This window comes from Brachypodium distachyon, chromosome 1 (genome assembly GCF_000005505.3).
Source record: "Brachypodium distachyon strain Bd21 chromosome 1, Brachypodium_distachyon_v3.0, whole genome shotgun sequence".
Lineage (NCBI taxonomy): Eukaryota > Viridiplantae > Streptophyta > Magnoliopsida > Poales > Poaceae > Brachypodium > Brachypodium distachyon.
In genome coordinates this window covers 43,287,436-43,301,000 of record NC_016131.3, presented here as the reverse complement: position 1 = coordinate 43,301,000, position 13,565 = coordinate 43,287,436, and the positions used below count along the sequence as shown (strand labels likewise).

The 13,565-nt window shown below is 48.8% G+C and overlaps 2 protein-coding genes across 2 annotated transcripts; both read right to left on the bottom strand.

Annotated features, from left to right (window-relative positions):
* Positions 1 to 484: 484 nt before the first annotated feature.
* On the bottom strand, positions 485 to 2,409 carry LOC100830087 (RING-H2 finger protein ATL46). Its single transcript, XM_003563988.4, has one exon. It carries the CDS (start codon positions 1,990 to 1,992, stop codon positions 790 to 792), a length of 1,203 nt encoding a protein of 400 aa, XP_003564036.1. The 5' UTR covers positions 1,993 to 2,409; the 3' UTR covers positions 485 to 789.
* Positions 2,410 to 8,842: 6,433 nt separating this feature from the next.
* LOC100832604 (protein RICE SALT SENSITIVE 3) lies at positions 8,843 to 11,619 on the bottom strand. Its single transcript, XM_003560830.4, has 7 exons — positions 11,085 to 11,619; positions 10,880 to 10,933; positions 10,566 to 10,754; positions 10,352 to 10,457; positions 10,211 to 10,252; positions 9,929 to 9,985; positions 8,843 to 9,576 (listed from the first exon to the last, which is right to left on the bottom strand). Exons 1-7 carry the CDS (start codon positions 11,219 to 11,221, stop codon positions 9,064 to 9,066), a joined length of 1,098 nt encoding a protein of 365 aa, XP_003560878.1. The 5' UTR covers positions 11,222 to 11,619; the 3' UTR covers positions 8,843 to 9,063.
* Between the last annotated feature and the right edge of the window lie 1,946 nt (positions 11,620 to 13,565).

The window sequence follows — 13,565 nt, the reverse complement described above, 5'->3', positions numbered from 1 at the left end:
AGATCCTACAAATTTAATCTCAGCCCATCAAGGCCGTCCCAAATCCACACAATAAACTCGCCATTTTTCCTAAAGTAGCCCCATCTACCCCACATCAATTGTTTCTGCAGCAGCCTCTGCATGTATCATTCCTTTCATTGCACAAGCATCCACAAGTATCTGATCCATCCATCACAATTCAGTAAGATCTTAATACATTCAGATCAGACAGGTAACTGAAACAAAAAATATAGATCAAATACTCACTTAATGCCAATTATCAATAGGTTAACACCATCTTTGGATTGTTGGTGAGCAGCTTAAGAATTTTTAACCATAAAAATATATTCTTCACGCTACCTTTCTATGGGATAACCGACACTTACAATTTCCAAAATTAGAATGCTCTACTATCCATAAGCGTTTTCAGAAGATGTAGTTAGTACTGAAAAAAGACCCAAGTAATAAATGGCTTTTCATCTATTGCTCTAAAGAATGTCAAGGCTGGAGTCAGAGGTCAATGCCAACTACAATTGACCAATTTTGTAAGAAATGTTTCAGATATATGACAGTAGCTTTAAACCAATACAAGAACACAAACAAAGCAGCAAGCACCAGATGTCACATGATCAATCCCATCTTCATGCAATACACTAAGCTGACATGACTACCAAAAAGTTATCCCTCCATGAGATTAACCAACTCCAATCAAAATCAGAACATAATTAGACTAGAATGATTATAGGTAAGGAATTAATTGAGTAACACTAACAAGAGAAATATTAGCTAGTATCACAGTACAGAGTCACATCACATGTTCGGTTTATCTCCGGTGCCACCTCTCTTCATCCATGGAAGGCTCCCTGCTTCTGAACAATCATCTGAGCCTGCAGGTAACTTGCCCTTCAGATTAGACCACTGCCAAATCTTAGACATGGAGAAGCTCTCGCCTTTGTTCCGTGCACAAATTTTCTTTCCCTCCATAATGTCAGCATTGACAGAACTTATCCCACCAGGTCTTGCTCTCATTGCACCACCAGCGCCATTTCTATTTTTCCCCGGCTGGAGGGCCACCTGGAGCTCAGAAGTCCCAAGAACATACTGATAGGTGCCCATCGAGAAGCATTTCCTTGCATCCAAACTGCTGCTGCTACTCTCCCCTTCCTCCCTCCTCAGCACAGCAGAATTGGCATTTCCACCTTCAACAGCACCCTGGGTGCCGACATTCTTGAACTTGCCTAGCCTCACTGGAAACACCCTCTTCTCGGCAACCGGAGTCTGCACCCCCTCTGAAGCCTTGTGCCCAGACAATCCGAACCCATCCTCGCCGTACTCGGACAACCTTCCTTCCTCTAACCCCTCATCAAAATCGAACATCGGGTTATTCTCGGCTGTGAGTCCTGGGGCGAAGAGCACCGCACGGCAGAGCGGGCACGTCGAGTTGGACAGCAGCCACGTGTCAATGCAATTCAGATGGAAGGCATGCCCGCACAGCGGCAGCAGCCGGAGCCGGTCCTCGGCGTCGAACTCGCACAGGCACACCGCGCAGTCGAAGGGCTCCTTGTCGCCACCACCACCGCCCACAACGATCTCCCGGTATGAGAACACGGGCAGCGCGTCGATGAATGCCTGGTCCAGCCCAGAGTCGTGAAGGTGGAACAGCTGCTGCAGCTGGCGCTGCAGCGCCGCGTCCGCCTCCCCCGGGCCCTGGACCGCGGACGCTGAGCCTCCTCGGCGGCGGTGCTGCTTCTTCATGAGCAGCCGCACCAGGAGGTGAAGCAGGCCGGAGATGAAGAACACCACGGCCAGAATCACGATGATGAACAGCACCGCTGGGCTAATCTTGCCGCCTCCCCCGCCGGAACTCTGCACCTGCGGCGGCGGCGGCAGCGGAGGGGGGTAAGCGTACGGGAGCGAGTCCCTGACGACGAAGGCGGCATGGAGGCGGCGCGGGGACGGAGATGTAGCCGCCGCCGCGTAGGATCCGGAGGAGGAGGAGACCACTTCAGCCATGCCTCCTACAAGCTCGGGCTGGAAGACCCCCACCCCCGCATCTCATCTGATCCGACAGCCTACCACCCGCCAGAGATGCGATCTTTTGCAATCAACCAACAACAACAATCCCCCGGCCCAAAAGACTGCCAACCAAAGTCGCACCTAAAAGCGGCGGGCTGCCTGCCCTACCCTCTGATGCAGCGGGGAAGGGGAAGCGTCCAAGGCGCTAGGTACCCAAGAAATCCTCGGGAACTCTGGGTCGGGGGGCACGGAGCAGGCAGCCAGCCACGGATGGGGAGGGAGAGGAGGAGCCGAAGAATTCAGGGAAATGGAAGGGAGGAGAGTGGTGTGGTGAGGTGAGGTGGGAGCGCACGAGACCAGACGAGCTGGGGGAAAGGGGAAAGCGACGGCGGTGGCGAGTGATGCGTCTTGGGCTCGGTGGAGTATTTTTGTGGTGGTGCGGCCGCGCTTTCGGCCGCAATCATCGTTGGGGGTCGCGGTCGCCGGTTGCGATGCGATGCGAGGGCAGAGCCACACTGGATGGGCCCCGGCTCACTGCAAGTGGGTCGCCGCAGTTTGGCCTGTCTAGCGTTTCAAACTGCCTCTGCTTCATCTCGCCCCGTGAATTGACCCGCATACACAGGGCCCGGGCCCGGGCCAGTACGAAGGTCGGCACCATAATTTTCTATTTCTTAGCTAAAAAAATATGTTTGTTTTTTCTGACCACCGTAACATGACAGTGGCACGAAACAAGAAATTTGATTATTTGTGTGGCGGGGTCATTGTTACTTGGGAATGTTAGCAACCTGTGTGTGTTGCTTTATGACACAACAAGAAATCAATTCACTATTTCAAAATGTCTGCCCATTCTAGATCAAACTAAGTGGGAGGTTAGGTACCCTTTACACTCACAAAAGTGACAGGGACAAAGCTATGATAATTGTGATAATTGTGAGTAAATTTCATATAACCACATATTTTGTCGTTAGGGTTTTAGCGAGCTACAATTGACGCCAATTCTCTCATAGAACCACAACTCTCTTGAGACAAGACTTCTCAAATAACCAAAAATTCCAGTTTAGTGGGTTTGGTTTGACAATATTTTCGACCTCGGTCCACATATAAGTGTCTATGTCGAAAAATACCCGTGCAACGACCCACCCCCGTTAACCCGGCCCTATCCAATCCCCGGACCCAGAGGAGATCAAAAACCCGTTAAAAGATGACGTGACACTTACATGTGGGCCCATCTATCGAAATCGTTATCAACACACACTAAAACTAGGTTTTAGAAGAAACTAGGTGATTCCCCGCGCGTTGCCGCAGAAAAATCTATATGCACGTCTGAATATGATTTTATAAACAAATGATAATAATATGATTTAATGTAAAATAAATATGAATATTGTAGGAAAAACGATTGTATCATTCATACCTATGCAACAAAACAATAGGTGTACTTTTGATGTGCATGAACATTAACGATTATGAAGAAACAAAAAAGTGAAGTTTCGTCAACCTGAATATTTGCAGATCTTAGAAAAATTGACATACATACATATCATGAAAATATGTGTGTTTGGTGAAATATTTATATGCAACTTGAAGATGAAAAATCTTAGGTATCAAAATATTAAATTCGAATGGATCACCAAGATGTGGATGGTGATGTGAAGCTTTTGAATGTCCATGATGTGCATGTGGATGATGATGTGGACACCTTACATGTCAAGCTTGCAAACATTAATTGCATTTTGTAGGTTATATAGATGTCTCAAGAGGCAGTGGTTCCGTGAGAAAATTAGCGTTAATTGTGATTTCGTGAAATCATAAGCACAAGATGTGTGGTTTTATTAAATTTTCTCATAAATTGTCGATTGTGTCAAGAAACCTAGTTGTGTTCGGTTTTTCTTTTGATGGAAAAGACGATCGATTCCGTCATTCGATTAGAAGAGAAGCATTACAAAGAGTAACAACGAAGTTCCTCGAGAGGAAAACCCAAAAGAAGGAAATAAAGAAAGAAAAAAGGGGTCAAAGCACCCAAAAGTCAGGTAGGAGCGCTAATCTCCCGAATCGGCGGAACAAGCCCGCAATCTACCTCTATACTCCTCCCACACTTCGTTTTGTTTTTGGGTTGTAGATGTAGAGTAGCTTCGCTCCTGTTTAGTGGGTGAGCAATTTTTGTGTCACTACATTTTGTTATTGAAAGATAATAACATTCTCCTTTGTAGAAAAGGGAAAAAGAAAAACTAACCAATCGCTTTGGAGGTTATTTTGTATGCATCAATTGATTGTGATCGTGGCCTTTGACACACCATGCGGAGTTCTATGGTTGGACGAAGTTTGTTTGATTTTAGGGAGTGTCTATTTTCTCAGTAGTCTAAGTAATAGTTATTTCTCAGTCAACAATCGTAATCATTCAATGGAGATTTTTTATCCATTCATCCTACGTTAATCTTACACGAATCTCAATGATTGAATCAAAAGGTTGTTATCATCGTCTAAGAAATAGTTATTTCTCAGTTGTCTAAAAAAATAGAAAAACCATTGATTTTATCGTAGAAGAAAATGAAATTCTCCGAACAAATTTAGGTCAATGAATTCGTAGAAAGAATCATAAGATTCTTCACTGAATCACAACAGGTTCCAATGCGTACGAAGGCTCGCGCGAGCCTCGAGATCCTGACAAAAGTCACGAAAACTCTGTGTCATAACAGGCCAAAACTGTTTGACCAGTACTCGGTTGATTTGAGGCTGGCCCAAATAGTTTCTGAGCTTTTGGCGACAAAAATTACCGAAGAAGTAACGCGACGCGGTCCGATGAACTTTGACTTCTTCCCGTCCAGCTCGGAAAGCTCCAAACGCGGGCCGAGAAACGAAACCTACAGCAGCTGAGAAGCAGAAAAGAAAAAACTACAGCGGCGACTGCATGCGAGCGGCTGTGGGACTGTCGCTAGCAAGCGCTGCGTGAGCAAAAAAAGTTTCGTCCTTTGACCTCGGCAGTACACGGAGTCGGAGAGTACGTACGGGACCAGGGCAGGACACTGGCATGTGGATACGTGATAGCGTGTAAAGTGTTTTTGCCTTTGTCTTCAGTTAAATTGACGCGCAAGGCGCCACCGCGGGCCTGCGGCAGAGTCCCCAAGCTTTGCCAGCGTAGGCGTACGCGGACGTCGTCGTCTGCTTCACTGCATGGTGACCTTGTTTCGTAGCTGCCGCTGGCCCCCTCTCGTGTCGCTCAGTAGTACCTCGTCGGTTTTCTCTGTTCATTGGCGTGTAGATGGAGCTAGAACGTGTACCTTTGTGCGATACGGGACCGGGCGGGTTTATCGGGGGAGAGAACACACGCAAAGTGAAAAGCTCAAGCGCCTCGCGTACTCGCGTAGGTCCAGCGGGTAAAACCATTTTCGGTCCGTTTTGTTGTTTTGTGTGTTTGAGTCGCGGTCCGGATGGAATATACCACTTGTTCGTTAGGTCTGCTAGTGCCCCTGACGCGACCACCCATGCGGGCCATGGAGGAAAAAGAAGCGAAATGAGGACAGGCGCACCGCAAAGATGCTGTCCTCCTCGACCTATTGCCAACCCAAAATTGAGTTGGAAATGGGTCGGGACGGATCGAAAAGCGGATGATTGCCGAAATAGGTCGCTCCGTTGGGGGGCGTGTTTTGTCCATTTCGGTCTGAACGGACCGCTCCAGCCGAAATGGCTCGCCCCGCTGGAGTTTCCCTAAGTGTTTAAGTATAAGTCTTTCTTTCATTTTAAGTTTTGGGTGAATTAGTTCAGTGCATTAAACGCCTCATGATTTTAGATTTAGGAGACCGGAGGTTTTCCTTTTTCTCTTTTTGACAGCAATTGACGGTTTTCTCGTAAACAGACGGTTTGAAGTTTCCTTAAAAAACTACTACCTCCGTCCAACAATAAGGAGCATATTAGCTTTTCTTTCACCAATGTTTTGACCACAAATTACTCTATTGATATATAATTGTATGACATATATTCATATTCATTACATTTGTACTCAAGGATATTTGCTTATGTTTATGATTTTGATCACATTAGTCACATATTCATGAAGTAATTTGTGGTCAAAGGTTTGATCAACCGAATCCTAATATGTCCCTTATTGTTGGACGGAGGGAGTAGGGTTTTGGACCTACTTCCTCAACAGTTGGGGCAGAGAGCAGTTCATTCTTTCCCCAGATTATTCCTTGGGTGACTGATGGTCCTCCATTTAGCTCCTGGCGAAGGAGCGTTGTGAATTGACGATGGGCGCTACACTTTGTGTGCTGGATCATATCTCCTGGCGAAGAAGCGTTGTGAATTGACGATGGGCGCTGCACTTGTGTGCTGGATCATATGGAAGAATAGGAACGATGTGGTCTTCGAGGTTGCGACAACTAATGTTGGCGGCATCATTGTCGAAATTGGTAGACAAATATGGTGTGTGGAGGCGAGCAAATCTGTTCGCAGTTGATAGGAATCTAGGTCCTGAGATGTTTACCGTGGCGTGACAGTGACACTGCCTAATGTAAACCTATGACTCTTGTATTGCTGCTCTGCTGCTACGTGTATTCTAGAAAAAGAAAAAGAAAAATTGGGGCTTTTATTTACAGGAATACTGTCGAACGTTCTTCTTTCTCTCCTAGAAAGAAGCCCATGCATGAATATGGGCTCTCAGCATCCGTAGAAAGGGAGGCCCTCTGCATAGGATCGTCTGACAAAGATCGGGCCCAACGGTCAAGGCCGGAAACATGACCGCGAAGGCCTAGTTTCTAGTTGGACTGGCCTAGTTTGGAATGTTGCACCCGAACGGTCAAGGCGCCGAACATGACCATACGAAGGCAGCCTTCGGTCCCCTCCAGTCGTCTTCTTCAGTAAAAACAAAAAAAAAATTCCTATGCGACCCACCTCCTAACGAGTAACGACCCAGCTTCAGAGGCAACAAATCTCTCCTCCTCCTTCCATGAGTATGAAGCTGCTCCGTGCCAACTCGATCAATTGGAGTAGCACGCAAGAACAGTACGGCGTGCAGTTCCGGCCTTAACAACCCAATGATTTGCGTGGATCACGAGATCGGCGGATCCTTCCTTCCTTTCCCCGGATGCCTACTACGAACCCGTCGCCGCCACCCGACGACCGGCACCGCAGACCCCCAAGAAATCGCAAGGAAACCGGCGTCCCGGGGTATTGATCACACGATGCCGAGCCGGAGAAATGTGCGTGTCCGTACCAAGGACCACCGCTTCCCGCCGCTACGTACGTACGTGAACGCCGACGGGACGGCTCTGCCGTGCTCTGGTTCGGTTGGCATGTGCATATATGTCAAACCTGTGGACGTCGGCTAATACTAACAAGCTTGCTCTGTTCAGCCCGATGCCGTACGAGCACGATCACCGACCGACGGCAACGTTACGAACAGTGCGTAGACCGTACAGGTGCAGCGTTTCTGGACGGCACTAATGAACGGCCAAGGCACGACGACGACCGGGTGCTACATGCGTGGGCTAGCTAGCTATTTGTGACATCACTTCGATTCGGATCACGCCCTTCTCGGCTACCTAGCTACACGACTCGCACGTAGTAGTACAGCTTAATTTGAGGACGCAACGCTGTAGTCAACTCTTGGTACTTGGAAGCCCACGCAGAATGCCAGGGAAGATCGTACCGATCTGGCGCATCTAGCTGCAGCTGCAAGCACCACTCACGCCTCGACAGAGAACACTACGTTTCTTATCTTACATAAATATAAGTAGAAGTATAAAACCCCTTCTTCTCCCCCTTGGCAATCGCATTCGGGACATTCATGATGACGTATGGGCCCTAACAGCTGCCGCAGATTAGCTTGTTCCCGGCCGGGACCAAAGACCAACCCACCGATGTGATTGACTGAATCTGAAAACTTCAATACCCCTCTTTGCATGCCGTCCCGCCCCCACTCGCTCTGAGACTCTCTACAGTCTCGGGGGCTTGCTGTGGGCTGTGGCCGCGCGCCCGCCGTCGACAGCGGCGCGGGATCCGTTAAATGGCAGAAAGGAGAAACGGACAGTGCCCACAGCTGCATGCTTGCTTGGGGGGGCATTTTTACTTGCTCGGCTGAGATGAGCCCATGAACAACAACAATTATTCGATCTCGCTCTCGTGTCCTCTTCTCGCACTGATGATTGTGTTGTGTGGCACTGTTGCCGGGACACGGTGTGGGGGCGGTGCTAATGCTGGCTGCTGCTGTTTGAAAGAGCCAGGAACCTACAATAGTTCTTGGCAGAAGACCGCCTTGTTCCCTTTTTTTCTTCCGGAGTTCCTGAGCATAAAGCTCCGAGCTACTGTACGTCTGTACTCAGTTATGATCGAGCACGCCTTCATGAATTTCGGGGATTTTTTCACCAGTTTTTCTTAGCACAAGAATTATTCAAGATACGTACATATTGCATCTGCGGTTCTGGCACATGGTTGATGATGGTATTTCCATCCTCTGGTACGCTAACTATCCGCTGGATTTATGTGGTGTCGTCTACTTCAACAAGCTGCTCTAGCTTCTTCCTTTCTGAAAAAACAATATCTGCGTTTCTGCACTCCGTCTGAAGAGTGACCGAGCTTGATTGGTCTTATCAGGCGCGCATTAGGTTGTTGGAGAAGATGTGCTAGGGCCCAGGAGAAAAGGAGTAGTCAAAACGTACGCTTTGCATCAGAGCGCAACACAGAGGAGCTAGAGGACGCGCGCGCCGTCTCGACTGGGGCATGCCATTGCCATGTCCAGCTGTGCTTCCTCAGGTACCATATCTCAAAAATACACATGTGTGAATGCCACAAATCCAATCACTACTTTGCAGTAGCTGTTTCAATGTACGGCAAGATCCATTCCGACGTGAGGAGCAAAAATACTCTCGAATGATTGGGTTAGATGACGATTTTGCAAATGGGACGGTCTAGAGATATATGACTGATTGAACGACTAATTAATTTTACACTAGCTAGAGAAGCCATCAGAACAACACAGCAAAGATGACGTTTGCGAATTGCCTTGCCACCCACAGACACCGAACGTACACTTGGGGAGAGACAAGGTCTCAAATTAAGCTTTTGCCTAGCTAGCTAAAACCCGCCGGCCTCGCCGGGCTTGCCGCCCACGTCGACGAAGTAGGACGCCATTGGAGCCGTACTGCCGCCCCCAGCGGCGCTCGTGCTTGTAGTGCTCGCGCTCTCGCCGCCGCCGTTGCTCGCCATGTCCATGGCGCCGTGGCACTGCACGACGTAGTCCTCCTCCTGCTCCTTATCCGTTTCCTCTTTGGCCGCGCCGGCCGGTGGCGCGGGCGGCGGCACGACGGAGGGCAGCTTCGAGAGCAGCGCCTCGAGGCTGCTCATGGACGGCATGATGTGCATGGAAGCCGGCCCCGGGACGGCTGCCGCGCCGTAAGGGTCGTAGAGCTCCGGAGGCGGCGGCGGCGGCGGCATCATGCCCGGCCAGGCCGCGGCGATGTCGGCCACGGCGCCGACGCCCGGGAAGACGCCGGCGGACGAGGGGTGCGGCAGGAGCACCCCCGGGATGCTCTCCAGGTACCCGAACTTGCGGCGCAGCGTCACCACGTAGCCCAGGTCCTCCGCCACCTGCGCTCACTCACCACACGGTCAAAATTAAAACGAAAGCCCCGGCCCGTACGTAGCATCACATCAAAAACCAAAAAACCGCGTGCATGGGACACACAATCTACTACTCGTGCCGTGCCACCACGCCAGATAAGCTGAGGAGGACGATAAAAGCTACTCTTTCTACGAATAGCAGCGCGCTATACTGATACTGCAGTGCACGGACGCGCGTGCAGCACATGTTTGCTTCCTTTTCCCTTCTCGGTGGAAAATTAATACGAGCGTCAGAAAAAGACCAGCGGGCATGCAGTGGCTAGTTAAAACACGAGCTGGGAAGGAAAGAAAAGGAAGAGAGTGCACGTAGGAGGAGTACCTTTTTCATGGAGCCGAGCTGCACGACGCCTTCTCTGACAGCGATCAGGGCGATGGTCTGCACAACGCACCACAGAGAGAATGAGGGGGAAGGAAAGAAAAGAGAAAGAATTGAACCACCAGCTAAGCTAAGCTAAGCTGCAGGGCACGCGATGCGATGCGATGGCGATGCAGCAGCAGAGAAGGCAGATGGTGATGGAGGAGGCAGAGAGAGCTTTTGATCGAAAGGCCGGCGATTGCGATTTGTCAAGGCAGCAGCCGTAAAATACGTAGTAGTACGTACCTGGATACCAGACTGGAACTGCGCCTCCCATGTCCTCGGTTGCTGTAAACATCCGCGTAACAGTTAAGAATCTGGCTGATTTACGATGAGTACATGCAAGGTAGGTTGATTAAGTTGGGTAATCTCCGATGGAGCGCTTACAGAGTCAGCAGGGTTGCTCCAGGAGGAGATGAGGTTCATCTCCTGCTCCTGGGGCTCCTTGAACACCCACTTGTGGTTGTGGTCCGCCGCCACTTTCCCAATCAGCCTGCAGCATGCAACCATCAACACTTAATTAACCATGCAGTGATCACCTACTTAGGCTAGCAAAGCACGTCTGAGCTGACCACGACTAATCTCGGCCAGTAGCACTCACCCTTCACCGTAGTTGTAGATGTCATGAGACATCTTGAAGAACAGCTCAGGCTGCAGGCCCTGCTTCACCTCCTGCGCTGCTGCCGCTTCGCAGTCTGAGTACGCACCCGAAGCAGCTGCTGCCCCGTCTTGGCCGCAGGCTGCAGAGGTGGCCGCGAAGTTGCAGAACCCATCCTCCCATGCCAGGATCCTAGATGAGAACGTTTTGCAAGAAACCAAAACCCAAAGACAGTAAGCCATAAAACGTAGGTGAGAAGTTATTTGGAGAAGTGCAGCATACAACAACAACTACACAAGGACTCCATGTGTACCAACCAGTTCCTCCTGTTTCCTCTGGTCCTGTCATAAGCCACACCTGGGAGATCCCATCTGGTCAAACAGATTGGGCAAGTGATTAATCAGTCAAGAAACAGCAGCTACTACCAACATTGATTATGTAACACGTACGGTTAACATACTTACATGTACCCATGATGGAGAGAAAAAAGAGGAGGAAGGGAAGAAATAATGGAGGACTCACTTGGGGGGAGGGTAGTTCCTGGGGAGGATGCGCCAGAAGACGGCGTAGACCCACTGCGAGGCGTCGCTGGTGCAGAGGCTCCGCAGCGTGTGCTGGAGCAGGTGCGTCACGGCCACCGGGCTCAGCTGCTCCTCCATTGCCGCCGGCCGGCGCAGCCCAGAGAAAGCCAAGCCAAGCAAGCTGAGCTTGATGGCTGCAGTTAATTGCACTTGATCTCTAGCTAGCTACTCGCCCGAAGTGAAATCTGGATTCTACTGGCGCGGATTATGCGCCGTCAGTGGCAGGGAGAGGAAAGGAGCGTTGCCAATCAAGAATCTTGGAGTGGAACTAGCTAGCGCAAGCTAGGTGCTTCCTTTCCTCCGTGTGATCTCTCTATATGGTCGTGACTTGTGAGGCTTGCCCACCGCCGAATGAGAACGCCACACTTGCCCAAAATTTATACTCCTTCCTCTCTTTCTCTCTCTACCCCCTTCTCTCAACCCACCTCTCTCTCTACCCTCTCCCTCAAGACTGAAGATGATGGGGTCTGGCTTGGGTTGCTACATATTATGAGTACTTAAATGCTGCATGATATACAAAAGATATATATTTTTTTCTCTATCTATCCAACTTTAACCATGGTCCACAATTTTGTTTTATTATTAGTTCTGCGGAATGAGAAAATTCTGCTTGTTTTAGTCCTTGGATGGTTTCGATCCCAACTGTCTCCTTCATGCCCACACATAGACTCAAAATGTAGAGGACTGTTCTTTGTACGGCTCCTTGCGGATTAATTGCGGCGAATCTCTAAATAATGTGTTCCTCCTGCCTTGCCCATGCTTTGCGGCTGTCTTTTCTTGTACAGCGGTATTTTTTTTTCAAGGGGAGACATATTAAAAGGCGGAAAGATTACAAGCTTTTACCATTGCCATTGCAATTAGCAGGCTGTGGTACACAAACACAACCAATAAAACACACCCTCATACGCCCAAACTGAGCTAGGAGATGAGCATCAGCATTCTCATTTCTATGAACCTTGGCCAAAGTATGTGATGTACCAAGCACCATTTTTTCTTGTACACTTGCATTCTTTAAGAGTAAGCTTAACAGAAGTCTCTATTCTTTTGGTATTCTAAAAATGTATGAAAAGCGCATGATAAAATAGAAATCATTATATATGGAAAAAAGATGACTTGGAAATACAAGATTTCAGTTAACTTGGCGTTCGATTCGGAGTGACAAGAAAAAAAGGCGCAAATCCTAGTAAGGCTTTAAAATCAAAATCAAACAACGTGCAAAAAATAAAACTAGGATGTTATTATGGAACCTCATCCTGTTTCTCTTGGATTGTAGAACTTCTGATATTTCTTCAAACAGAGACCGAACCAAGGTCCCTATTTTTTTTTTGCTTCACCTCGTTCGTTCTAATCAAATGGATAAGTTGTACCACCAATTGAAGAAATGTTTCTTCTACTTTTTCTAAGAACCAAAGTAGCATCTTGCAAGCTTTTCTAAGCCATAGAATTGAACGTTTGCATCCTTAAATTTCTATATACAAGTCAACGTAATTAGATCTATTGTAGTAAAATAAAACTCTTATATGGGCCGGCCGTAAATCCTACGTGACGACGACTAAGTCAACATTTTCCAATCATAAGTCAAGACGCCCACGTGGCGCAGTTAATCTTACGTGACAAAAGAAAACAAGTCAACAAGTCAAGTCTCTCATGTCATGGTCAAAGGGTGGAATGAGATAGAGTAAGGGTAAGAAAGGTGGGGGGATGAGGCTTTTGGTCCATGGTGGACCATGGACCAACCTTCACTTTCCCCTCATGGTGCACACAAAAGTCATGGACCAAAGCGCTACTTTTACCATTTTACCCCCATTTTTCTCTTCCCCTCAAGGGTAGTCATGGTCTTTCGTCATGGACTCCTAGGCTATAAATACCCTCATGGGGGCATGTACCATTCACTCTCAACTTGAATAAACTCAAGGGAAGAGGGCTAGAGTGCTCCTTCTAAGGTTCGCTCTCGCGCGCCGCTCTCGACTAAAAGTCGACCGGCCTCGAGGAAGCCTTCTAGGGGACTCTAGTTTCGAGACTCTGAGCTAACCTTGGTTGGCACGGGCTCGAAGGAGAAGGGGTTGGGTTAGAGTTACGAGGGTATTCTAACCTCGATACTTGGAAAGACGCTTTCGGTCCAAGTACGAGGCGGCCCCGACCAATCTCTCGCTAAAGATGTCTTCGGAAGATCCGCTCGGCCCAAGCACTTGGCTAACAACCCCCTCGAAGTCTTTCCTAACATAGGATTAAATCGCACCCGCAGGGTCGATCGAACCTATTCAAAAAATATCGACGTGTCACTTGTCCAAGTATACGGCGACCTTCGCTATAAGGCCAGCGTGCACGCCCTACTTTTATACCCGCACTTGTGCCATCGAGCATTGGCACCCCTTACTCTAATTGTTGTTGACAACAATAGTGACGCCGACCGTGGGGAACC

What these genes read in the sequence shown, in the direction of transcription:
- LOC100832604 (XM_003560830.4), bottom strand. Translation starts at nt 11,221, where the DNA reads ATGGAGGAGCAGCTGAGCCCGGTGGCCGTGACGCACCTGCTCCAGCAC. An exon ending in ATCTACAACTACGGTGAAGG is followed by an intron (nt 10,458 to 10,565) that starts GTGAGTGCTACT and finishes TGCATGCTGCAG; the next exon opens with GCTGATTGGGAAAGTGGCGG. An exon ending in AGCTCGGCTCCATGAAAAAG is followed by an intron (nt 9,577 to 9,928) that starts GTACTCCTCCTA and finishes GAGTGAGCGCAG; the next exon opens with GTGGCGGAGGACCTGGGCTA.
- LOC100830087 (XM_003563988.4), bottom strand. Translation starts at nt 1,992, where the DNA reads ATGGCTGAAGTGGTCTCCTCCTCCTCCGGATCCTACGCGGCGGCGGCT.